Here is a 27285-nt window from a genome sequence, read left to right on the forward strand (position 1 = left end):
AAAAACCCATTTTATCCTTCGACAACTAATCAAGTGAATTTTCTTGACGTCTCTGTGATATGTGAATGTATTTGATTTAGAGGGGTAATTAATTGGCTTATGTCTGCGGTAATGACACTATCAGTAGAGTAGGTGTCACTCTGATAGGTATGCTGTTATACACACTCCCTCCAGTCACTAAGGGGCTGTGTGTTGTACAATAAAACTCATGGCGAAAATACAGTAAATCAGACCTGATTGGTTGAGACTGTATAACTGCTATATTGGCGATACAGCTTGGAACACAGAGACAAGTTTGAGCATGCGTGAGCTTTCAGTGCTTTCAGTGCGAGAAAAATTCTTATTTTTTACCGTTTCGCGCAAAAGTCTCAATATCTCTTTTGATCTTGCAGCAATACAGCAACGGGTATACCATCTGGTTTCGCTCACTTCGCTCCAAGCACTTACAAACGCTCGCGCATAGCTGTTGTGAACTGGCGAAAATTTTGTGGTGTGCCCGTCGTTGGATGTAATGTTTTTTATTGCTTAAATGTATCAGCAGTGGTGCGTGTGTTGTTGATAGATGTGATCGTGGGTAAACTGCGCAGTCAACAGACTGTGAGTAAACATTCGTATGTTGCCACTTGGAAATTTACGAGAGGTCATGTTTCGTATAGAAAGAAAGGGGTTACTCAGGTGTGTCAACAACTAGCTATTTTGCATTGAAAATGTTAAATGTCAAAGGTTTCATGTAGCAGTGTCAGGACACTATATTGAAATCTTGTACATATTGCAATGTACCTCTCTGTCTCTATCACTTTGGATTTACTGTCAAGCTGTGAAGAAACACACGAAATAGGGCTCCCGCAAACTTGAACGACAGCAGTGATGCGCATGCGCTGTAAGCCTCAGGATGTTGGTGTACCTCGGATATTGTGCAGGTGAAATGGCGTTTGGTTTGTACTCATATGAATTGTGTACATTTAATCGATTTTCTACTTCTCTAACTAACCAATAGACATATTTCCGGTTAGCTGACTACGTAAAGAGGATTGTCACTCTGTCGTATTGATTCTGACCAGTATGTTTTTCACTGGCAAATTTCCAAATGTTGAAGTCAACAAGTCTGTTTTGTAGAATGTGGTTTGTGAAAACTCATTTCATGGAGGTCGATATCAACATAACGTAAACGTAACGTATTTGCGGTTAAGACAATCTTGGTTAGGTGTCAGGACTCAAATTATCGTCAGTGGACTGTTTGAATTTTGTTTTAGTCTAGGCATCATACATTGAGCTTCTTCTGTTACAGGCCTTTTCTGATCACAAATGTCCATCTACCCTAAACTACATCACAGCGATTAAATAACCAAAGAACCGACCTCCAGGTCTAACCACCTTTTCTAACTCCAAGCATTACAAAAACAAATTTTCGCGATTGTGAAAACCAAGTTCAACTATTTCATGTTATTGTAATGCACAAGGCGATACAAAAGAATTAACTTTCTATAGTATGGTCGACTTTGAACTGTTCAAGGCTTGCTTCTACCTGAACACTTCATATTAGATTCAATAAAAAATATTGGTGACTATCGTTTACGAAAGTGTATTAACAGTTTAAAATATGGTTGCCATGATTCAAATGATATGAAAATGAAGTCATGGATAATTGGTCTTGTGAATCAAAATAGCTTTTGTGTAACATGGAAAAAGTTTGATAAAAACTCAATCGTAGCCACTAAATAAATAGATTCCACTTTGAAGAAATAAATGATTTTTATTTCTCCTATGACATTATTTTATTCCTTTTTGTACTGTTGTAGAATATCAAAGACCGATTTTGTTAAAAAAATGTTCGCAGTAGTTTTTCTGCGATTGAAAATGATTGTAAATGACTATTTGCATTCACTGTAGTGAAATCTTTGACAATAACATGTATTTGTACAGGTGATTGCAAGGTTTAAAATGACATACAATGTCTTTCAATGGCATCAATCATATTAAATTAATTTCATACCAAGTTGATATGAACGGTTACAGTTTCCGGTACAGGCAACGGCTGATGTAATGTTTGCCATGTAGTCGGATTATTTACTAGGCATTCGACGCTACTGACATAACCAAATAAATATTTCAGTAATACATTACAATTATGAGGATATAACACGTTTACTAAATACGTGATAGGTAGTTAAAAACGTTTTGGAAATAGATATTTTTTCTATTGAGTGCAGTCATTGCAACATTAATGTCAAATTTGTATTTTTTCGATGATATATCGACCAAAATCTCATTCGAATATATTTACTTACTTTAGATACCGTTTGTTCTACTGAGCATTGCAGGATGGATGAAACTTAAGTAACATATATTGTCACGTTGTTCTTGTAATTTGTTTTCGTAATATATATATATATATATATATATATATATATATATATAATGTATATTTCTGTCGTTTTATACGGAATCAGAATGGATGATAATTCATACGTGAGAAATTACATGATACTTGATACAGGCCAGTGTTTGCCAAATGTTATCAACGATACGAATTTACACTTGTCACGAATATTCATGTTGAATAATACGGAAGTAAATATATGTATGATTCTTCAAAATTGGATTTTGTCAATACCAACTTTGAAGAACTTGAAAAATGTTTTTCATGTCACTGTTATTATCACTGTAAATGTCATTATCAAGAGAAGGTTTCGGTTTGAAATTTTCCGATATCCAAAAATATGAAATATTGTACGTTTATGTCCGATTGGTTACTTTACATACGCCAACTATGCAGGTCTCTGCTGGCGTTATAATGACAGTACAACTGTATTGAGTCAGTACACTACTGAATTGGAGACGAAAGACTGGATGGTCCATTACGCTATGATGTTTGTAGCGGACAAACTATGTTGCGGAAAACCTGTCAAACGACCACAACGGATCAATATATAGTGCCATTGTTCGACTTTCATCGTTCCTTGACAGTTGATTGAGAGTGTGGAAAGATCAAAATCAGCAACGTATTCTGCATCTAAGTGTAACAAAATCAAGATGTTCTTGCCCTTGTTAGTTCAAGTTCTTGCTCTTCTTTCAGTCTTATAGCCTCTTCATATGATGGCGGTGGAGGTTCTTGTTCGCTTGAATCTGGTTCGAAACTCTCATTACGATATCCACCACTACAAAGAGAAGGGAACCAAGTAGATGACAATCAATCAGTCAATCAATCAATCACCAAATCAATCAATCATCAATCAATCGATCAATCTAAGGTTAGTTATGATCAATTAGATACACATCTAAAGTTTGCGATTCAACACAACACTGCAGACTACATAAGTACAGGTGTTACTCAGAGGCTGTCGGCAAAGTTTAGGGGCGGGGTGTCATACGAAATAATTGATAACTGAAGGGGGTGGGTGTTGATTATACGACACAGACAGGGGGAGAGGGGTCCCTTGATATTTTGGATAGCTGTGTTGTTGATACCTAACAGTTTTTTTAAACAGATTACAAAACTTATAATGGAAAATAAAAACAAAAGAATATACACGAAAGGTATATTTGAATGTTTGTTATCATCAACTATCAAAGATTTGGACATGAAGAGCAAGCGATGCATATAGTGTGGATTTTTGCATTTGAAGTCTCTTTATCATGGACGCTCAAAGCCCCCCCCCAAAAAAAACAAAACAAAACAAAACAAAACCAAAAAAACCCCCAAAAACCGGATAATTTTAAATTTTGGCTCCAATTTACTCCATTGAAACGTTATACCAACCATCCTCTTTCATAATCAAGAACATAAATCTTGGGTCATGATGGCAAAAAGAAATTGGTGTTATGCAAACAAGCCTAGTAAGAGGGTAATAAATAACAAATTACTCAAAATTCACCCTAGTTGAAATCCCTCACGGCCGCTACTCTCCCTCTAACTCTATCGGAAAAACTACACTCTAGTAATTTGTGTTTTTGACAGAAGCAAGAGGTAAACTTCATGGCCACTTGCTTAACGGGTTTCAAGTCGAGACAAACATCAGATCATCAAAGTATTGTAAAAAAAATTAAAGTCTGAATATGTGTTCCCGACTTTACCCCAGAAATAGTGCAAGGAGGGTGTAATAAATTTAAAAGCTCAGAGGGGTCTGAGGAATGGGGTCACTGATTGAGAGAGAGAGAGAGAGAGAGAGAGAGAGAGAGAGAGAGAGAGAGAGAGAGAGAGAGAGAGAGAGAGAGAGAGATGCAGACAGACAGACAGACAGACAGACAGGGGTTGAGCGAAAATGTAGCATTGACGAAGTAGCTTATGTAACAAAATTCTGCTAAAGCAGCCGCTAAATAGAATAACAACAACTTGCATAAATTTATTATAGAACTCCACAACACGTTCTATATAATTGCAGCTATGTACAACGACATTAGAAGGAAGATGAATATTGTGTGATATAATTTATTAAGTTTAGATGTACTTTGCCTCGATAATTAATTTCGAGACTTCATAACAATGTTCATGTTACAATATACGTCTAGTTTTCAATCGGATTCGAACCCACAACATACGGCATCAGTCGCTTAGCTGAGAGGCCATAGACAGAACCACTCGGCTAAATCTCCACTCCCAAAAAAGAGTGGTTCAATAGCCGGTTAACTTGTAGCTACCTAATATACATGTACCTTCTTTGTATGTCAGTGACAAGTATTCAGGTACTTTATAAGGTAGTTACATCAATACTTGAAACATGAAGATCGTTATATATAATGATACTTACAGGGTACCTTGAACGCCATTTCCCTGAGAATCGTTAGTACTATTTTCAGATGACTGATTTTCCATTGCATCGTCGTAAGAGGGCGGAAGATCATGAGGTGAACTGGAATCGTCCACTCTCCTATTTCTGTCTAAGGTTAGCCGATCAGGGGCTCTGAGTCCTTCTCCCGTGACACAGGCTGTCAGGTGACGCATTATTATAAGGAACATGAAGACCATAGGAAATGCTAACATCCAACCAACAACCGGAAAGAAGACGGTTAAAACTGCAAATATCGCGAATACAATTACCATGCATATACACGAGGCACAGAGTACAATATTACTCCGTGGTAGCAACCGCTGGGCACGGGAACGAAGAACAGGTGTCCTATCCGTCTGCCCTTCTGTTCGTTCGTTATCCATTCTTTATGCTATGTGTGATTCTCCTTTTTCTGAAGACGTGGTTTTGCAAAAACCTCAAAGATTAGGCTATTAAGGTTTGGTCCGTGTCACAGCATCTGTCGGAATAGAAAATAGGTGAAGTTGACTGGGCGTATTGATCACAGTTTTGTTCGTACAAAAATCATAAGTAAAATCCATGATCGTAGGAACAAGGGACGACTATCTTTACTGATTGCTGCGGTGGTAAATTTGAGTAAACATTACAGGGATTATTTGTTGACGCGGGTGTACCTTGGACAAAAGTTCGTTGAACTTTAAATGACAAAATATTGGTGATTACTTCGATATAGAATGAACAATCTTCATAATTAACATTTAAATGTAAAGAAGTTTAATGTCACTGCATTTATGTTGTTTTCATAGTAATCACTATGCAACGCTGTGTCATCCCAAAGTATACCTGTTTAAGGTCTCATGTAATAGCTTGTCCGGAAACGAAATTGAAGGCACTGGCCATCGCTCCTCAATCGAAAGTGAAGAAAGAGATGTAGGAAATTAGTGTAGGGTAGTGTAATTGAAGACACGTTAAATACTCAAATAGGAAATAAATTAGTTTTGGTGTCTCTAGATGGTTTCATGGAAACTTTCAGTAGATATATAATTGGGCAAAGATCTCCTAAATAAATTAATTTCTCACATCATTATTAATTTATGGCTTTCTGAAAAAGTCCCAGTAACATTGATACTCCGGATTAAACTATTTTCGTTTGCCAAGTTTACACTGCCTGTGCACATTATTTGGGTTTAGTTTTCAATTTAAAAAATAAATATTAAATCTCAAAATGAATATAAAACGTTAGGCTGCATGTATATGAAAATATATAATAGGACCCTTTGATCACTCCTTGACATTACCTGAAAACTAAATCTAATCTCCCTCTCTTACACCAAGTGTCTTTGCAAATATAAGTATCCGTTGTGACCCGTCGAAAACTTTCTGAACCAACTGAAGGCATCAATTTGATCAAATATTGATATATGGCAATATATGGTCTCCCTTATTTCCAGCCTTATGGGGTAGGCTATCACTGTTACAGATGAAAATAAACTACTATGAAAGAAATTCCAATGGATTTTTTCAAATTAATTATGAGTGAAATTAATTGCTTAATATTGAGAATGGAAATATCGCGTGTGATGTTATATTTTTCAAAGGGTTCATTTGCCATATTTACATGGAGTCACCTTGTAATGGTTGGAGCGTGATGCTCTTCTATCACATAGATTACGTAATAGTGTACGTTATTCAGTAGCCAAGTTAGCTGCCATCTTTAAATCTCATTTTTGAATTGTCAGCAAATTCACTATCGTCATGCTTCCCTGGCATTCATGCATCACCAGCTCTTGAATTTAACACATGGTTTGATATTTATCTGAAATGAACCCTACGACTATGACACAGTGACTGTACATTTATTGAACAAGTTTGCAAATACAGAATGTTATATATGGTTTAAAATCGACTATTACGTAAGCCTGCAGACCTCTACTATATGAATTTGACAGTGCACCAAGAGGAGACCGAATCAAAAGCTGTCTCTTGAAGTTAAGTTTTTTTAATGATGACTTAAATTTCTGACAACAGAAATGTTCAATCGAATAGTCGCCGCATGGTGTGTAGAGTGCAATAGGAATCATCAATGTTTGTTAAGACACTGTGGTAAACATTTCCAAAATGTACACAATAATGCAACTTGAACTATCGACATGAAAAAGACAATGGTATATATGTTAAACACTGGTCCTGGTAGAAAAATGTACAAAGAGTAACATTTTTGACAACAGACTTTAGGTAGGACCTATTTGGTTGAAGTCTATAGTTCCAAATATTATACTGTACTTATCAATAGGCCCTTCTATACATGTTTTGTTTGTCAGTTGTACATGTTTTGCTCGTCCGTTAGCCTATCGTTCCGCAAGGTCAGCTGACGTACCTTAAGGTCGCTATGTTATTCTAATCCTTTTCTTGAAAGAACTGCATTCGGGTCCTGCGTTCAAGACTGCTCTCTCGATTTTCCTAAACGTCTTAAGAAAGGGGAGAGTAATTTACTGACTATCGACCTGTGCCAGAGATCCCTCTGTACCGATGCAATTCAGCATGACAGAAATTTACCAGTATGGTACCCTTGTGTAACAATATTCAGGTCAATCATTAATCCAATATACTGTGTTGGTACACAGTGGAACTAGAAACGTCATTGTACGATCAAACAAAGTCCATCTTCTGTCTTAAGATTGACACGCTCAGCAGGTGTTTTTATAACATTATTTAAGATACATTTTGATACGAACTGTATATGTTCGAAGTTATGGAATTTGTTCTTTTAACGCGTTTTTTTATCGAATACTTCCTGCTCCAAGTCTGATGATTTACAAAACGATATTTGCCAAAATGGACATTGTGCAGACTGGTACAGCTGACCACTCAAGGAGATAGACTTTTAAGATAATAATCAGCAACGCTGTCAATGGATAAATCATTCGGACGCCTGTTTTTTATGGTCGTAACATTACAACAAACACTAGATGCACAATTACACAGCAAATTCAAAACGCTTTTTGAACTGTCGGGTCGTTATCTAATAGCTGCAAAAATCAACGGAAAAAATGGGTCACTAATTCAATATGGAACTTTTCTGACATCAGTTCAGAGGTAGCCAATGAAGCTCTTCCTTTAAAGAGATGTTTACAAGGGGTTCGATGGCAGAAAGGTTTTTATTTTATTCTATCGTTGGACGGGGAAGAGGACATCTCTTTCACGTCGGTGGGCAGAAAAACTGTATTGTTATTTTAAGTACAATTTAATGGGAAGAACGAAAGCAAGTATAGGTGAGAGGTGAGAGGGGAACTTTTGTCATGTGAAGAGGGCACTTTGGGAGTTTTTGTAGCGGGGAGCGGAGACGGGAAAAATTGTGGATGGGAGGCCTAGGGCAAGTTTTTCAAACCGTGATGGGCCCCAAGGGCAGTTGCGAACAGCTGTTAATTATTCCCTGAAATTCTTTAAATCCTATATTTAAACTTAAAAATGCTGTGACACGTACCCCTTCAACACAATATCATGAAATAGGCTGGTTGGGTTGCCCTTACAGTAGAGAGAAACTGTAAGAGTATGTCCCTCTCAAAACCACGCAATGAAGATTAGAAGCCGTCATTGTTTACGGCTTGCGGGGCAGGGGTCGGAGGAATCAGAAGGGGTGGGAGACACTCAGAAAATCGAAAGCTAGAAGGGGGTTGCTCAAAATGTGGAAAGAAAAAAGGGGGTTTCTCAATTTTTGGTGCGAAATCACTTGAAACACCTCTCAGATTGCACCATTTCACACATCAATTTCTAAACATTTTAGGTTCATGCTCTCCCCTTGGGGTGTTTTACTTAGAAAAAAATACAAATTGGAAATACCTCTCAAATTGCACTAGACTGCACCATTGCACTCATCAATTTCTAAAAAATGTTCACACAAGAGAAGGGACAACCGCCTCTGATACTTTCCCCCCAACCTCTCCCATATTCCTCCCCACCCGTACTTTCAAATTCTCCTCAGCCTCCCACCTGTTCCTCCCCTTGTACTTTCAAATTCTGTCTTGTCTCAGATATCTTAGTTAAAAGTCTGTCATCACGCTCATCCAAAAGTAAACAATACTATATGGTTGAATACTGGTTATAGCGCGAGCTTTTATATCTACATTTTGTTACGACTTTGAATATCATTTTCTTGGTTTCACCTTTTTCAACTGTCATGAAATAACCAAAGATAATCTAGAGGAGTACAGCAGGATTTGATTAATCGTTACTATTGCTGTATTTTTGTAAATTTTAAAGATACATGTAACGATATGTTATTTTTCTAAGTGGTTGGGGTTCAGTCAAAATTTCTGTGTTAGAGGAGATGGGTTACTCAAATTCATCATTGTTGACAGGGGAAGTTAATCGAAATTTCAGATTTTCCGATGAAATTCCTCCGACTCCCTCAGGCCGAAAATAACGACCGCTCCCTGAAGTGAAACCCGGTTTCCAAATCTATCACAATGTAATCGTTGAACTTAATCATACATCATACATCATACAGTTATGATATATATATATATATATATATATATATATATATATATATATATATATATATATATATATATATGTATGTATATATGTATGTATGTATGTATGTATGTATGTATGTATGTATGTATGTATGTATGTATGTATGTATGTATGTATGTATGTATGTATGTATGATATATATATATATATAATATATATATATATATATATATATATATATATATATATATATATATATATATATATACGAAGTATGCGGTTCGACTTGTTCGATAAAAAGTGCTCAATACAATAGTAGAGCGAGATATATAAGGGTTGCTGGAGAATTGATTTTACAATTTCATCTCTACAACGTTGTTTCGTGAGTCGCGAGACTTAGTTTAGAAACCATATATATATAATATATATATATATATATATATAGAATATATATATATATATATATATATATATATATATATATATATATATATATATATATATATATATATATATATATATATATATATATATATATATATATATATATATATATATATATATATATATATAATTCAGGGCTCGAAATTAACTTTTTACCCTGGTAGTCCACTTGGCTACCATTTGCTGAAGTTGGTAGCCCAGTGACAATGGCTGGTAGTCCATGAATATTTTAGTGTAGGGATACTTTACTCGTCCGAGTATAAGCCCCGGTTCAGCAACACAAAATAGCAGTAAAACTAGGGGCTTCAACTCGAGAAACCCCATGTTATGTGTCACGAACGCTTAATTTATGCTAATTTATATACATTTTAATACTTTCTATCACTTTCAAAATCGGCTTACACATCCAACGAAATTGTAACTCTAGTAAAGAAAAACAGAAAAAAAAATATTCTCATGATCTTTATGAACTGGCATGCCTTGCTACACCCGAGTCTGTCTATACAGAACGTAATACATTGATACTGATCGACAACCATAGATAAAAGACAGCGAAACTCAGCCAAGCTTAACTGACAAAATGTTTTGTATTACTATTTCAAATCAAACTGATTACACAATCTCTTGATAAAGAAGTGACAGTTTTGTGAAATTTCAGCATCAAAACCCCAAAACTTGACACAAGTACGTCTTGTATGCTGCCGATCAACAGCATAGTGTGAACTGCAGGAACTGGCATGCAAAGACTGCACACGGAAAAGCAACTCAACATTCTAGTATCAAACGCTCTGCATCTTGTGAAAATAACAACATAGCAGTGAAAATTGTAATAGTCACCAGAAAAAACTCTTCGCAGATGGAAGGATAATTGCTTCAAACAAATGAAACTGTATGTTGACTGCATTTAGCTCGTCCGAAAGTAACGGACATCGCACGCCAGGTATTTCATGTCCCAGGCTTTGGTAGTCCGTGAGGGCTACCATTTCAAGGACTTTGGTAGCCCCAGGGAAAAGTTGGTAGTCTGTGGACGCGGGACTACCGCTAATTTCGAGCCCTGTATATATATATATATATATATATATATATATATATATATATATATATATATATATATATATATATATATATATATATATAAATTTTATGCAAATTGGCATTTAAAAAAACCAGCCAAAACGTTGCTTCCCTTAAACTCTACATCTCTTCTTACTCAGTGGCAGAGTCCATGGAATTCATGAATTCATGTAAAGTTATGAATATCGGGCTTGGATATTTTTGACTCGTTACAAAATTGCACAGAGACACAATTATTCAACTGTAGCCAGTAATAATAGCATGTCACTTTCGATTATCAGGTGTCTCAGGTTATACACACCATACAAAACCACATATTTTGTATCAAGACATGATAACGTTCCCTGGTTTGGATATCAACTTTATATAACATGACTGATGAACAGACGTACTTTTCAGTTTTCAATTTGTGCTCAAGACTTATTTCCTATGGGGTGTTTAACAAAGTTTTTTGTGTATGTAGACGTAGCATGCGTAGTGTAATCCCGTCACTGTAATTCATTCCCAGTGACCTAACTTTTGTTCACAATACCCTTGACTGGGAGGAACGTCTTCAAACACAGTCAAACAGTTGTACATACAGCTCAGTCAGATACAAATCAAAAAGGGGAAATGTCATAAAACTTTCCATACAGTAGACTAAATATAATCTCTCATGATCAGAATTAAGAGCTATTAACACCATATGAAGTATTTACTTCCACTGATCATACATAGGCAAAACTGATGTGGTCAAAGCACTTATATGCCTTTATTTATAAACATTCGTTATGGTTGGTGGAAAGACTTGCGACTAAATCTGTGATGTCACAGGAAACTGATGAATAATTCTCTTCTAAATACCAAAGCCATTACGACTTTAACATATTTGATATTTGTAAGTTAGATGTGTTAAATCATCTCCATCCCCTTGCGTATTCGAACATTTCTTGTCTAACTCAATACTGTTTGACGGACATGGCGCACAAATGGTTATTCTTTACATTCGCAGTGTTATTGATTAACACAGTACGTGTGTCAGGGCTATAAACTATGGTGAACTCCAGCAATCTATGATTGACCTCGTTAATGTAGGCTACACAGAAATACCTTTACTATACTGAATGTGACCTCATAAGGACAGCCAGGAGTGACATCACAAAGAGTAAATGTTCAATTCTCATGTGTCTCTTAAACTGTGCAGTGGTTCCATGCATCGGTTTAAAGGTATGAAAACAATGCACGAAATTAAATGCGCATCTGAAACTCTTGAAAACCTTAAAGTATTAATTTTTGTTGTTGTCACGTTTCCTACCTTGATAATTTCAAAATTACCGATTGCATTCAGTGATATGTCATCAAAATAAGTGATAACGTAGAATCAGATTTGTACTTTAGTAATCTGAACTTGTACTCTGTACAATATAGTGAAGTTACAGAACATGAAATAGTATAATCTTTTAGCCGTGAAAGTTTAAATTAGTGTTTGCAACGCGAGTTTTGATGGTAAACCACACCTAGTGGTGAGAATCCAAAGTGACACGTGACTTAGTATCGTCGCTGTACACATGTCATTGTAATCGTGGGACAACATAGACTATCACAGCAACAACCTAACTTCATCTACACGATTGTGTTACCATTGTCATCACTGTCGGCTAATGTTCAATATCAACACATCTTCAGGTGCAACACCATGATGATGAGGAGGAGGAGGAGGAGGAGAATAATCCACGTCCTCGACGTATTCTTCAGACGCAAAACAAAGTTCGAAGTCGTGAAGCATACCCGTCTTCCTGGGACGGTGAGTAGTCCATGATTTTACTGCATTGGGTCTGTGTGAGTTCACTCTGTTTTCCCGACAGACTGATCGTATCCAAGATACCAATGTACAAAGCAGTGCTGGTATCATCAGTGACAACAATACTAATAAGACAACGATTGTCAACGATACGGAGCCTACTGTGAAGAACGATGAAATCACCAAGAGAGCTACTGTTGCAGAGCAGCAGACAAAAATAGCCAGTCCTATGAACACACAGCGTCTTTTCTGCTTTCTCCTCAGTTGTTCAGAAGGAGTTTCGTCTTGACCTGCTGGGTCTGCATGTGTAAAAGTCGTAGAACACTTGGCAGTATTGAAGACCTCCATTGTGCAACCTTGCAGAACTACAGCCACCGACCGAACATTGGGTCACCAAAAGAAATTGAGTCGGCCTTGGGGAAATGCATACCTTTATACTCCCTCGTAGTGTGTACAATTAATCATAATGCATGCTGCAGTCAATTCGAACTTTCATTCGACAATGCAAAACTTTGAATAACGGCCTTAACTCAAATCATACAACAAAATCAAGGTGAGTGTCGTACATTGAAGGGTATCGATAGATATGGATCCGTCACGTGACAATCAGGACTTGATATTACTGGTTTGTTGGCCATTAGTAAGAGTGCCATAGCTGCGTAGAGTGGTGACAAAGTCCGGTATGGCTGACACTGATACGTACTGGTACATACAACAATAAAAACTCACTGGCGTATAAAATAAACTGAGAGTTTGGACAAGAATAAAGCCCTGTTTGCAGGTAGTCAGCTGAAACACTTGAAATATCACGACAGTGGAAGACGTCGTCTCCTGCAGGCATGTAGGCATTAACCATCTCCCTCTACAAATCAAAAGAGAGACATATTCCTCGCCAAGTTATAATCATTTTGAGATTTTTTTGCATTTCTGTAGAGACTTTTAAGCTTACACTTTTCCTTGAGACTTTTTTATGGCAGCCTAGGCAAGAATGCAATAACTTCGAGAAATTCCTGCAAAATTCTTGCCCTATAAGGGTATACCACTTCATGTAAATTAGGACTCGATCTAAAAGTATGCTAAACAGAAGCTGTTCCCAGGTCGTACTAGTAGTGCCCTAAAGGTTTCACTATCGATATAATTACCGTCCTTCACAGGGAACCTTTAACCGTTGAATATTTTATTTTGCGATGGTATCGTGTCAATAGGTTAATCACATGAGACTGATATGCACGTTTTATCATGAGATAGTCATAGACAGAATGTATCATTAATTTTTTAATCAAAGTGATAAAATTGTCATGACGCCGCCGACGGTCCGTGACAGTCAGTCGTCGAAATATTCTGTCATAGTCTATGGGTACATATCGTGTAGAAAGGGCAACCAACGAAGAGTTGGATGACAGCTTTAATCCCTTTTTGTATCTAATGATAGAAGGCGTAGCAAATTTAAATCAGTCGGAGCCTGTTTGTGAAAATCTGGAACCTTATCCGTAACATAAGAACATGTTTCAGAAATTAAACAGGTGCAAAGTCGGAGGACAAAAATTACAAAACGCAATAAAAAAGAAGGAACTTTAAACAATACCTATATTGAAAAAATAAACGAAATGCAATTTGTTTTATGCATGCTGTATAATAATCCGCTCAAAGGAATATGAAGTTACATTGAGTTTATTTTTAAATTGTATGAAAGAATTGAAACATCTCCTGAAAACATTGATATACCTTGTGCATATGATTCTTCTCTGTAGAGTCAGATTGACATCTTGTTTTTGTCAGCAGAGTTCTAAATGTACCGGAAACAACCGTGATACCGAGGTAAAGTAGTATGGATTTCTCTCAAGGAAACTTTCAACCATTCTCTCGTCAAAGCAAGAATAAAAATCACGGGTCAGTTAGGGGAAAACATTTACCCATATTTGAAATTTAAAATGGCCGTCATTCCTATGTTAACTCCATAGAGAAATAAAGTTTTTTCGATTTTCGAAAATTAAGACAGTATTTTTTGTATTACTCAAAGTGCTTTAAAATGGACCTCCACAAGCGGTAGAGCAAATTGGATAAATTGAGAGTACGAACATCTATCCCCGAGACGCATTCTACCTTAACCTGACCCGTGGTACAAAGATTAGTTTTTCAGGGTAGCTGTAACCCTAATTAGCCTGTCACTGGAAGTCTATGACGATGTTTGGTGCCCTTGCATTGTACTGTGATATGTAAGCCACCGCTCCCTAGTTGGCCAAGTGAAAAAGGAAAAATGACGGAGGAAAAACCATAGGGTAGCAAAACAATAAAATTGTATGTCAGAAACACGTGCTTGACAAACAAAATCATTCAATGATTGCATGAAACTTAGGAACCCTGAGATTTGTATCTAGTTTCGAGGGGGGGGGGGGCGTTAAATCAAAGATTGGCGAACGTCCCGTGTAGATATGGAATACAACGAGGTTGCTTTGAAAAAATGCACACATTCTATAGAAGTGGTACCATTGGTGGATATACATGTATAAAGCACCAGAATTTCGTGTAAAGTTCAGCTTCCATTGTATTGAATTGCTAGCTGAGACAAAGTGAGTCTGATACCAAGAAACGCCTTTCTGTACTCTACTCAGTATACGCTATCTGTAAATGTCTTTGTTCTCAATGTGTAGTGACTTGCCCAGCAAGTTTCCCACCACAAACAACCTTGGCAATGTCGTCTTGATCTACTGTATAAAATATATCTTGCTTGACAAGTCGAGAGTCACTGGTTTAAACTACCCAATTGAAGTGACTGTACTTGGATTTCCAGAGAAGCCGTTTTCATCGTTGTCTTCAGGATGATGTTGGTATGCAGTATTCACGTAGGCCCTTGGGACACTGAACATAAATATAAAGTTAAATTAACATAACTATGGATAAGGGTTTTTCAAAGAGAGATACGGAACGCAATGGTTTATTTTTAACGGAGGAATAAAGTTGGAACACATAAAATTGTTGACCAGCAATTGAAAATATTAGCTTTTCCTGTGATCAGTGACACATTTTAAATAAACTTAACATCAAACTTCTTAAGGCAAGCCATATAAAATGGTTCAATATCCGGCATCAGATACGACACACATAGTTATCAAGAGGTATGACCAGCTTTGAATATTACATGGTATCGTTTACTGGAAGCAATACCCATGTGACAAGACCTACCATTAACTCTCTTGAACTTTAAATTTGACATCAAATCTCTCTGACCCGGATATCCGTTTCAGCTCGTCAACTGTTCATGAAGTCATCCTTTGAAATGTGCGCTTGAGATTTTATAACATTTTATCAAAGGATACTAGAGATTTTAGCAAGCATGATAATAAGTATATCAAATATATAAATGAAGTACAAAAATACATTGCCAGTCTACAGTTTTCAATCGTAATGGCATTACTTATAATCACAGTAATTTTTGTAAGACAGAGTAGAAAAAGAGTATATCAAATTGCTGACCTTTCTTACATGACCCTGAAAGATCTCCTAGAGTCAGCGCATTTAGCAAAGTCGTTCAAAACCACAGTCAGGTATACCTGTACCTTCCGCGCATGCCATGCCATGTACAGTGACTTGCACAATATATATTGTGACACAGTTGAACACGGACATGGACTCACAATGCGAATTTCAAAGGAAGTTTGTGTCATAGATATCTTTACCTTTCACTCTGCAAGGTTACTTGACAAGGGGATAGAGCTGGTTCACCGCTTGATGGCGTCAGATCTTGTTTATTGGATATCATGATCGATTCCTTTGTCCCGGGTGATGATGCTGTTGCTTCTGAAAAGTTGGTCCCAGAAACAACATCTTGTCCCTGTGCGCCGTTTGGATGATCTGGCGGTGTTCGTTGGGAATTATCTGATGTCGTGAAGACCCATGCATAAAACATGTACAACAGTCCAACCAGAAGTGCGATAAATATTATTATCGCCATTATCATAACAGCTGTAAGATTTACCACTGCGGATATGATAACAATAATTATGAAGACAACGGCACCGACGGCTATCATGCCAAAGACAAAATAACGAAGAGTTTTATCGTCCAAGATATCCTGGTCCGCCATTTTGGATCAAAACATCACACTCGACAGACTATAGAGAATCTCATCTCGGTCTCTCCACCTGAAGGACTTGGATCGCTCCGTGACGAGGAGCTGAAACCCAAGAAGACGTCCTGTACGTTGAAAATCTCAAGACTTTCACACATTAGTAACTCAAGCTCTTTACACAATATCGACGTAATTTTGGAGCTGTGTGTTCCCCTCTGTTTCAAAACAGAGCATAAGTATCATCGGTTTGCTATTTCGTTTATATTTAACTTGAAAACTCATTACGCTGTTTTGCAAATCGTCAGTGTCCTAGCATCAACGTCACAGAGCTCTAACCTTCTATGGAAGTTTGTGGAACAATACACAACGCCTACCTACGTCAGCTAGAAGATAAGATGAATACAGCAAACCAACGCTGACGTGTCAACTAGCATCATGTCAAGGAAAATATAGCCTGAAAAATGTTATTGTTGATATTTTACTATAAAATAAATGCATTTTATTCTTCTTTCCAAGGTATGATGAAATACAGAGTATTAGCCTTGCCAACACAAGACATCGAGAGTAATATGCAATATGACGGGTGAATTCTAGTACCGAATAAAGTTCAGTATAGGTTGTGATAGCGATGAATATTGAAAGATAGCATTCAACATATTTTTGGAGTGGAACACGAATGCAGACAGAATTACACCAAAGATTACAGGTAATAGATCTTTCATTAACTAATACTGATCTCATTAGATTTCCAGAAGACGACATATCTTAACATTCAACAATTCCCTGAGACATTTATTGGTTCGTTAACTTAACGGTAATAGTTTGTTTGTTACAAATAGATAGGTATGTTTTTGTGAATGTAAATTTTCTTGCCAGCTGAAGTACATGTATATCAATAAGTTGGATTTATATTGCAAATAGAGGCGAAATGTCCACATTCGAATAAATGCAGTGGGCTGGCAGGCGAGGACTTTTCCTTTGATATGTAAGCAATGCTATTCCCTGGTTGGTATTCGTATTTTTTGGATAGTAATGTTGAAGTTAAAAGAAAAATTAAAATAATAATCTACAAATAAAACATCCTTCGTACATGTTTGACTCGAAAAACGAGAAGTAGAAACAGATGTATGTACCAATTATTTTTTTTCGATTCGTTTCCTAAATTCGTAGTACTGACATATTAACACCGATACAGATTGAAAGCAGAACGGACATTTACGGAAGTGAAAAAAGAGGTCCAAATGAATATAAATACGTGTTTATTTACTTAAAATGACAAGGTAACATAGGACCAAAACATTTTGATAAAAACATAGTTTATTGCAAGACAACAACAACAACAAAAACAACAACATCAAAACATACAACAAAAGTGAACAAAAACACAAAATGTTTGATGCAAGGGTTTTAATTCCAAACTTTCTGTAAATGTAAACGTATCACCATATTGTGTATTCCATAGCCGTTGGACATGTCTTCAAACAGACAGCCTACACGGTTGTCGTCGACAAACAGACAGCCTACACGGTTGTCGTTGACATTTGTTCTGTTGACGTTTGCAGAGAAACGCGATGGCCATCAGATACAAATCCAACATTTTCATATCCGGAGCTAAAATATATGGAGATGTAAAATTTTACAAAACAAATATAATAGATACATAAAATAATCAAATTTTGCTCAATAATTCTCAAATATCATTAATTGTATTCATACAATGGGCAACATTAAACTCTAACTCAACATTAAGAATCTATCATATTTTCAAGTTGAAATGCAAAAATGATAATACCTTTTACAGACACATTTTCTCCGCTGTAAAAGTGTGACTATAGTACAGAAATAGATCATTTTGTAACACAGTATAGTTGGCTTGCTTTTACGCTTTCTGTTCCTATATCCTGTGTGCCCCGATCTGATCCATATCTAAAACGATTCATTTCTACTCAATCACCCGTTTAACAGGCAGAATGACTTCAGCACAGTGATTGCTGACAAAAGTAAGCCGAACTTACCTCAGCGATAAATAAACTCCATCAATTGCACTTGGTTGCCTAGATTCATTGTTCCTTTGATCCTGTGAACTGCCGCTCGCGTCTTGACCATCATGAGGCAAATCACCACTTTTTAAAATGTCTGGTTCATTTATAGTGTCAAACAGTTCGTTACTAGTGTGATGGTGAACACCGATAGGTATATTAGTGGCTACCACGCTGCATGCAGCACCCTCAGTTACTGCAGACAATGATTGGTCGCTGCGGCCCATTCCCTCTGACGTAGCACCAATGGTGAAATTACTCGTTTCGTATTCTGAATATGGAGGAGGGTTTCCATTTTGAAATGTATGACTTTGAGACCGCATAAAAAGAGGCAAAACGAAGTTTGTGCGTAAAGATAATTGAAGGTCGCAAAGAGATATGTGTGTGTGTGTGTGTGTGAGAGAGAGAGAGAGAGAGAGAGAGAGAGAGAGAGAGAGAGAGAGAGAGAGAGAGAGAGAGAGAGAGAGAGAGAGAGAGAGAGAGAGAGAGAGAGAGAGAGAGAGACAGACAGACAGACAGACAGACAGAGACAGAGAGAGAGAGAGAGAGAGAGAGAGAGACAGACAGACAGAGAGAGACAGAGAGAGAGAGAGAGAGAGAGAGAGAGAGAGAGAGAGAGAGAGAGAGAGAGAGAGAGAGAGAGAGAGAGAGAGAGAGAGAGATCATTCGGATTATCAAAGGATCAATCACATATAGAAAATTCACAGAACTTGAGTGAAGAAATAAGAATTTAATCTTTGTGCTTAATAATGTTTTCATGGGAATGGTCATCTACATTTATCACTTAATTTGACATTAAATATATATCAAATGTAACGCGCCGAAAGTGTGTACAGGTTATAATAATTTTAAGATTTTGATCTCCAACCATTTTTACTTTCATACAGACTACATGGATCTGAATATGATCTAGCAATCAAAGTTTTAATATTTCATATCTCATTACCCTTCTTGCCAAGTAGAAGGTGGTGTCATCTCAATGGAATTCCTAGGGTCCACAGTATCGTCGACTGGGGTGTTGCGGGATATCCGTCCGGTATTTGTCGCGTTTGGTTCATTATTAAACCATTTCGTCAGTTTGTACACCGAGTAAATAAAAAACACCAGTATTATCAATGACAGGATAACCAAAACCAGTGTAATGACCGGATCATTTATGACAATGCCGGATACAAAGACACAGGATATCAGGATCAGCAACGCTATGCTTCCAATGGTGATGTTGATCAAGTCTCTGGACTGAGACATTTTTCATGGGTATGGTCGTCTACAGTATAGGCAACAAGATGTTTATCGAATGTCATCGATCAGGTCTTGTTTTTTTCTGCCGAGAAAGACGACTACGTTTTAGTTGCTGTGTGAAAAAATAATAAATAAAATAAAACAAACTGCCTATTTAGTCCAGGAGACTACTAGTATTACCATGCTAAATTTACCTGCTATATGTTACAGAGTGTATATTTAATGTAAAGAAAGACATTTTTCTGTAGAAATAGGGCAATGTACTAGGTTTATAAGTTATTAGCAATGCCTCGATAGCTAACTACTAGTATTATTTTGAAACATTCAGTATACAGGGGAATGGCCTGAAATGCATTACATAGTGGAGTAAAATCCCATTGCTGAATGAATACCTGCCTAGAGAAGAAATAGGACCTTCTGTTGTGTTTATTTTGGCGAGTTACGTACTGTGTGTAACACCTATGTTTGAATTTGTGCTGGAATATAACGAGGATGAATCCCACAAGTCACTTAGTTTCGTAGCTGAGAACGTATCAGAACGTATAGTTCACCGTCACCGAAAATTACAATAGGCAGAAGTCATAACACACCTTCTGTGTCGTTGATTAGTACAATTGACAATCCACTTCCCATGTAAGTCAAACCGTATTTGGAATATTCTATAGTTTAAACAAACACGTTTGACTGGTGACATTATGACGTATCTCGTTAATGACTTACTTTGTTGACATGCGCAGATTTGTATATAACTATGAGCCTTAGTCACAGTGTCTGGGAACACGCTTGACTTGCAAATTTCACGGTGTACATGTATGATGTACGGTCCAATTTGGTGATCTTCTGTAGGCTGAGAACCTTGTCAACTTGCACGTGTACGGTCGTTGTTTAAGCAAACAGAAGGTTGCTAGAAGCAGATCGTCTTACGTGGGTGATAATAGAAAACCTAGTGGAATTTTATAACAGGTGTGACCGAAATTTCCGCCATTAAAATGACGTAGTCCGTGGAGATATATGGAGGAGAGCCATCTCTGTCAGGCAGTGTAAATATTTGTCGATAAAATACGTTACGGCTGGTTTACTAATTAATTCATTGTTCGATAAAGTACATAGCAAAGTATCGTGACCTATATATCTGACTGAATGCCTACGTGCTCCAAGACACTGTCATAATAGATACATATAAAACACACAAATGTTTGTCCCGATCAATTCAGTCTCATGTTATTACAAACATCAATATTACATCTGTCATGTTATTAACTGGTGTACCCTGGACATTTTATTTGGTGTCATTTTTCATCCGACCTAGTTGAGATCATGTCACATTACACTGCAGCGCCTGATAGATCACCTTCTCGATAAATTTTATAGATTTTAGATTTTGAAATAGATTCTGAAACGAAAGGACTATAGACCCTGGAGTTTTCTTCTCTAGGTCTATGAAAGGACTGAGCGGCTTGAATGTGTAGCAATGGCGATCTGTATAAGTATGAAAGTTACAAAACAAAGCCTTAAAACGCGTTACTCTGACAGATTCATTTATTTTCTATCAAACAACTTTTTTTTTGTTTGAAGCCAAGTTAAAACGGATACTTTTCAACATGCATAAATAATGCTCTGGGTATAACTTACATCCCTTTGATAAATTGCAACGATGGCCTTCAAATAGACGAAAAACTATACAAAGTATTGTCATAGAATGTAAGATTCACAATTTCAGGTCTGGCATACATCCTACAAAGGATAGAAAGCTTTTTAATAAATAAATAAAAAATAATATTTTGACAAGTTGCTGATAAAACGACATACATCGATAAAACTCTACAGAGCTGGGTGTATGGAATCTCTATCAATTCGGGCGTAGGCCCTTAAATGGTAAAAAGTTTGGATGTTAGATCAAAATGGTTTCATTATGGTTTTGCAGAACTTGAGTGCAGTCATGGTGGACAGAGGTGAAAAATGTCATCATGGTCACATGTAAACTCAACTTAAGGCTTGGACTTGGGTTCATTCCCTTGCAAATAGCTGAATTCTACAAGATTTAAGATATCAGTGATATTATGAATCATTGGAAATCTGAATCAAGGCCACGCTTATCAATTTGACGTACATTTTAGCGTTACTGGGGTCAGTTCAAAGTTTAAAAATTTGACGTCATCACTGGTTTTACATGACAACCAACAGAAATACTCATTCAAGGGTAGGCACTTATCCATACGATGGCCGTTTGGCAAAGTCGCGCGACAACTTATCTTTGTAGAACAATTTACACACTCTACTTCGATCAATCCAATTCGATACTGTCAATTTACGTACTTGATAATTCCTCGATCAACATTACAGCATATATTGGCTCCTATACAAAGTTGTAAATGTCGTTGTAAATATACCTATAATCATAAATTTTGAAAAATCGTCCCAGATATCGATGAACCTTATTGCTGTCTCTCCATAAAGGCATTGCCGCCAACACTATGAAAGCTATCCGATTCGATTCGGTCAGTCGTGTTATGATGCAGTTGATGTGTATCTCAGTATAGATGTCATAATATCCAATTTAATGAATGTCCTGAGTGAAACTGAAAAAAATATATTTGTCACGTGAAAGCATTCCAGAATTTATTGTACGACATCAGCTCTAGGCGCAAGTTAGTTTTCCTTGTCGAGGATCCAATCTCTTCGAACTGCATTTGCAGTCTACAAAATTGTTTCTCTTCATAATGCGGTCAGAATTCTAGCCAAGAAACCTAGTCACATATCAATCGTTGACTGCATTCTGGTCACAGCGCTGGTCTCCAATATACTGGTCCTCGATGCGTCCAGTAGTGCATTGTACGTGGCCCTAGTCACTGATATGTTGGTCATCGACATGTTCAGTGATATTCCGGACATGACTCTGGTCATTTGAGTATTGGTCATCGATTTGTTCAATTGTTTGCCGATCCTCGACTTCTTCAATGGTATGCTGGTCGTTTCTTTGTTGGTCAGCAACAAATTGGTCGTCTCTCTGCTGGTCCAATACATGCTGATCGTTGCTTTGTTGGTCAGATACGTGCTGGTCATTTCTTTGCTGGTCAGATACGTGTTGGCCGTAGTTTTGCTGGTCAGCTACTTGCTGGTAATTCGACACCACTGAGTTCTGTCTTGGTGAATCAGTTTGAAGTTCTTTCAGTCTTAAAGCTTCCTCATATGACGGTGGAGGTTCTTCGTCATTGACAAAACCCTCGTTGACTCTAGCTCCGTAATGTCTAGGGTAGAATTCGAGTGTAGTTAGTACATGTTATCATGTGTGATTTTACGACTTGTCGCGTAGGTGCTAGTTATATATGCTTAAAAGTCATTAAATTCCTTGCGATAAAACCAAAATAACACATTCAATGGCGAGAAATTCCACCCTTCAGGTTGTCCAAAATCAAGACACATTACACTGTATACAATTTGACAGTTTACCAGCCTCTGGTCCGTTATAAAATTGAAGTAAATCGCATTTTCTTGTCTTTCCGAGAGATGTAAGCTTATTGTCAGCCGATATATATATGATTCTCAAATTAACATTGTATTCATTGCATCAAAATTACAAATAGCCGTAAAATGAAAATGCTGAGATCTGACTGTAGAAGACGTGAAACCCTTATAAATTTGGTCAGTCTTTGATCATATGACAATGAATATAGCTAAATCTCCAAGTTTGACTTGTTGAATAAAGTTTTTCATTATAAGTATTTTAATAACGACAGAAACCAGCTACAACAAAGTCAATACGAACAACAACAATAACAAATCAATCATCATCATCATCATCATCATCATCATTATCATCGTTAGTATATATTCTCTTACCTCATATCTTGTATTGTGACAACTTCAAGGACTGCAGGTTGATTTCCGCCGTCGATTTGCTCTGAGGTGATTTGATCCGTCTGTGGTAGCGTTGTCACAGAAACATCGACAACAACTTCTAGGCCAATACCCGACGACACACACTCCGTGTAAGATGGCGGGAGGTCATTGGGAATAATCTGCCTGGAAATGTAAATAATGCAATAAAGTATAATGTGCATGTAATGTGTGTTTAGTGTGTCTTCTGTGTGGATTTGTAAAATTGATTGCAATGACGTGTTTGCAATCAAAATAAAGAGCATTGTGCAGGCAATCAATGGATTCATAAACAGTATCAGCACATTTATGTCGACCTATGCGTATTTGCTGAGGGCAATCCACATTGGCAACCTGTAGCCAGCAAGACAGTTATAATTTTCATTTGGACTTACATTACACGTCGGAAATCTATAATTATAAGGCGTTGAATTCCAATATTTCTTATGCAAGACAATGCAAAATGGGGTTGCCCTAGTCATAAATCATTAACGAAAGAAGCTTTTTGATTTGCAAACATCAACAATCAAGTCTTTGTTAGGGGCTTTGACTGTTCATACATAATGGAATTTCTGAATAAATAATATTTTGGCGAAATTGTACAGTCAGTCCGTTGCTTCGAAACGGTTTCCGTCATGAAGAATTGCAAAGTCATTAAGTAGTATGAGAGAGAGAGAGAGAGAGAGAGAGAGAGAGAGAGAGAGAGAGAGAGAGAGAGAGAGAGAGAGAGAGAGAGAGAGGGGTAGGGCGAAAGTTTGTAGTGTTCATGTAGCCAACTCCCTATGAAAACAGAAGGGGTACAGCTGTAGTGATATACATGTCGTCAATGTGTAAGTTTCAAGGACATAGGGAACATATAGCTTTGAACTGTTTTACGATAATGGCTGTCAGCAAACACACAAATCTAAAGTGAACCGAAAAAATAGCTATAGAGATGTCAAACGAACAAATACTGTTAAGTCAGATGTGTGAACTCGTTTATTGACATATATAGGCAGTTATTCGAAATATTTATATTTAAGTCAATAAACAATTCACAGAACACACCTTTCTAAAGCCTCGTTTTGCTGTTGAAGTTGCCGTTGTTCAAGTCTTCTATTCATTTTCTTCTTTATCAGACTACCAAGAGTCACCATGGATGCACTTCCAACGATCACTGCCAATACCAACATGATGATCATCGTCATCGGGTCGTCTAGTGTAGTCGCTATGGAAACCATTATCAGACAGGTAGCGAAGGCTATGACTGAGACAGCAGTATCCAATAAAGAACCTCTTTTCACCATCTTTCAAGTATGGTGCGGTCAATCTTCTGCTATAGAATTGAGTATCAGGAGAGTTTACCTGTTTCGTTGCCGATGCACTTCGATTACAGGTCACTCTTGTAGCTGTACAGAAAAAATACTTCAATGAAATAGAGGAAACCACGGGCTATAGTGGTTCCTTGCTGTGCCTAACAGTGTGAATTGGGAATCCCTGGTCGTCCGGTTAAAACTACAATCAGACACGCCTACGTCACTGTCGGACGTCTGCAAATAATGACGCGGCAAACCTATCGCTCAGTTATATTTGGCAGCGTTACGTCAGGTCCCATCGTTTTGCTACTTCTGTTTCGGTGTAAAGGTTATCGCTGGTACGTCCTGTCGTTTGTTTCAATTGGAAGGAAAAGCAGATTTGTCATGGTATGCACTCGAACCACTATGCCATCGGCTTTCAGAGATGCCAGCCGTTGGTAATATGATTTTACGTGCCAACAAAGTCCGCCATTACCGTACATAACGACATGACGTCACCTTAGTATCTTTTGGCGACGTTGATTTCCGCTAGTCCCATGGTACACCACTCATGAATCCGAAATTTGTCTTTCTTCTTACCATAAGAAGCAGCCTGATTGGAGAGGCGTCTCGCATATTTTATGGTCGCAAAAATGAGCCATTATCGTCTAATGTTGTTCTCAACTCAGTTTAATTGATAAAATAAAAGAAAGACAGATCTCATGTTTTGAACATAATAACAGACAATATTACTCACCTGCGAGCAAGCTATGGCTGACCAACTGACATACAGAAGTGCTGACTTTTATTGATAAATACACAAACTGGAACCTGGAAGCCGTCGATAGCTATCAGGTCATCATTTAAGATTGGTCATCTCAACTAATAAATCAATTACACGAATGACACTAACGGTATCTACTCTGAATTTATTAGATATAACGACAACACTTTGAAAAACAACGTACTCATATTCAACGGAACTGATTAATCAAATTTCAAGGACCCAACCAGGACCTACAATCTAGTCTACTTCCGGTCATTGATGAAAGCTATTGATCTAGAATTCAACTTTGCCTTCGGACGGACATTGCTGTAGGATTTTGGAGTGACACTTGCACCAGAATGACAGCCTGAAAATATTCAGATTTAGTCGAATCAGTAAAATCTGAGGCAACATTAAGAGGGCAAATCTGTCTACATTTTCCTTACTCGGCAAAATCAAAGAGATGACGAGGCAAGAACATCAAAGTGATCTTGTCATTTTGAAAGACGAGCCGCGAATCAAATGTTATGTGTGGTTTATAAAAAAAAATGCCAAGAGAACATCAATATACGGGCAATATCATATTTGTGCGCGATTTTGAAACGTACTTGTACAGAAATAAACTTGAACAAAAAGCAAAATGACACTTCAAAATAAAATGTTTGGTTTGAGTGTCGTCAACAGCTACCACTCAAAAGATCTGCATTGATTGGCTAAGATTTTAGTTCAAGGATGATGATTGCCAATGGGTCAGGATGCCACTCCTGTCATGACAAGTTATTATCTTTGAAATTCATGGGGTCATTTTGTATATTGTGGTTTATTAGTATCACCTGAACAGGAATGTTATCATTTAAGAAAACTTCAGCTGTCTAACGGTGCTTTGATAGACCGAGTCACCCCTGACACACATTACACAACTTTATCACTCGTAAGGGTTACTGTCCTCAGGTCCCTAAAGCCCATTTACAGCAGCAATGCCAGTTTATTTCATTGTATTTTCAGAAACACTAGTAGGATGGGGCTCTCTAGGCATGGCTAGCCTATCATTATGTATACTCAGTACGGCATCCAAGGGCAAAATTGAACATTTTGTTAGAGCTATGCTTCGTGCCTTTACTTAACCACTGTGCGTCACGTTAGCATGTTTGTCTTTTCTGTATCCATATAATCAGCTACATTGTTTATTAGTCTTTATTTTTGTAAAATTTGACAGGTGTGTAATCATTCTTTATATGAGTAATTGTATTGGCAAACAGTGTGACCAAATACAACTTAGAGAAGGCAGAATATTTTTTCTCCAAACATAGGTCTTCCACTAAACTCACATAATCCTTACTCGTCCTTATACGTTTGATTGAAGTCCAAAATGAGCTTGCATGGTTTTCGCTCTCTCCGTCAAATGTTTGGCCCACGTCAGTGTGGGATGTTGACTAACCATGATATACTGCTTCAAGATTTACCAATAGACGACAAACAAAATATTACATGGTT

General features: G+C 37.2%; 4 protein-coding genes across 6 annotated transcripts; 1 reads left to right on the plus strand and 3 right to left on the minus strand.

Moving 5' to 3' along the window:
- The first annotated feature begins 736 nt into the window (after positions 1–736).
- LOC139152060 (uncharacterized) lies at positions 737–26861 on the plus strand. Its single transcript, XM_070725152.1, has 5 exons — positions 737–920; positions 3077–3251; positions 12411–12528; positions 12790–13078; positions 24870–26861. Exons 1-4 carry the CDS (start codon positions 868–870, stop codon positions 12834–12836), a joined length of 393 nt encoding a protein of 130 aa, XP_070581253.1. The 5' UTR covers positions 737–867; the 3' UTR covers positions 12837–13078; positions 24870–26861.
- LOC139152059 (uncharacterized) lies at positions 13890–17632 on the minus strand. The gene is made up of 2 exons (XM_070725151.1): positions 16203–17632; positions 13890–15384 (listed from the first exon to the last, which is right to left on the minus strand). The coding sequence occupies exons 1-2, from the start codon at positions 16607–16609 to the stop codon at positions 15282–15284; spliced, it is 510 nt and encodes a 169-aa protein (XP_070581252.1). The 5' UTR covers positions 16610–17632; the 3' UTR covers positions 13890–15281.
- On the minus strand, positions 17837–20548 carry LOC139152058 (uncharacterized). Of its 3 annotated transcripts, none has more exons than XM_070725149.1 (4): positions 20466–20523; positions 19580–19987; positions 18610–18942; positions 17837–18205 (listed from the first exon to the last, which is right to left on the minus strand). In XM_070725149.1, exons 2-4 carry the CDS (start codon positions 19879–19881, stop codon positions 18115–18117), a joined length of 726 nt encoding a protein of 241 aa, XP_070581250.1. In that variant the 5' UTR covers positions 19882–19987; positions 20466–20523; the 3' UTR covers positions 17837–18114. The 3 variants fall into 3 exon arrangements, with proteins under 3 accessions (XP_070581250.1, XP_070581251.1, XP_070581247.1); XM_070725150.1 differs by having other exon boundaries at positions 19580–19957; positions 20466–20519; XM_070725146.1 differs by having other exon boundaries at positions 19580–20548.
- Positions 20596–25037, minus strand: LOC139152057 (uncharacterized). The gene is made up of 3 exons (XM_070725145.1): positions 24799–25037; positions 23716–23898; positions 20596–23123 (listed from the first exon to the last, which is right to left on the minus strand). The coding sequence occupies exons 1-3, from the start codon at positions 25035–25037 to the stop codon at positions 22718–22720; spliced, it is 828 nt and encodes a 275-aa protein (XP_070581246.1). The 3' UTR covers positions 20596–22717.
- Positions 26862–27285: the final 424 nt, after the last annotated feature.

The sequence above is a fragment of the Ptychodera flava genome, chromosome 15 (genome assembly GCF_041260155.1).
Source record: "Ptychodera flava strain L36383 chromosome 15, AS_Pfla_20210202, whole genome shotgun sequence".
Taxonomy (NCBI): domain Eukaryota; kingdom Metazoa; phylum Hemichordata; class Enteropneusta; family Ptychoderidae; genus Ptychodera; species Ptychodera flava.

Excerpts from the sequence above, each read along its gene's own strand:
- LOC139152060 (XM_070725152.1), top strand. The coding sequence starts at position 868 with ATGCGCATGCGCTGTAAGCCTCAGGATGTTGGTGTACCTCGGATATTG. Across the intron at positions 3,252-12,410 it reads AATCAATCGATCAATCTAAG|GTGCAACACCATGATGATGA; the intron begins GTTAGTTATGAT and ends ACACATCTTCAG. Across the intron at positions 12,529-12,789 it reads ATACCCGTCTTCCTGGGACG|TTGTTCAGAAGGAGTTTCGT; the intron begins GTGAGTAGTCCA and ends CTTTCTCCTCAG.
- LOC139152059 (XM_070725151.1), bottom strand. The coding sequence starts at position 16,609 with ATGGCGGACCAGGATATCTTGGACGATAAAACTCTTCGTTATTTTGTC. Across the intron at positions 15,385-16,202 it reads GTAACCTTGCAGAGTGAAAG|TGTCCCAAGGGCCTACGTGA; the intron begins GTAAAGATATCT and ends ATTTATGTTCAG.
- LOC139152057 (XM_070725145.1), bottom strand. The coding sequence starts at position 25,037 with ATGGTGAAAAGAGGTTCTTTATTGGATACTGCTGTCTCAGTCATAGCC. Across the intron at positions 23,899-24,798 it reads CAAAACGAGGCTTTAGAAAG|GCAGATTATTCCCAATGACC; the intron begins GTGTGTTCTGTG and ends TTACATTTCCAG. Across the intron at positions 23,124-23,715 it reads GTCACAATACAAGATATGAG|ACATTACGGAGCTAGAGTCA; the intron begins GTAAGAGAATAT and ends ATTCTACCCTAG.
- LOC139152058 (XM_070725146.1), bottom strand. The coding sequence starts at position 19,881 with ATGTCTCAGTCCAGAGACTTGATCAACATCACCATTGGAAGCATAGCG. Across the intron at positions 18,943-19,579 it reads CCTTCTACTTGGCAAGAAGG|TCATACATTTCAAAATGGAA; the intron begins GTAATGAGATAT and ends GCGGTCTCAAAG. Across the intron at positions 18,206-18,609 it reads GGAGTTTATTTATCGCTGAG|CTCCGGATATGAAAATGTTG; the intron begins GTAAGTTCGGCT and ends CATATATTTTAG.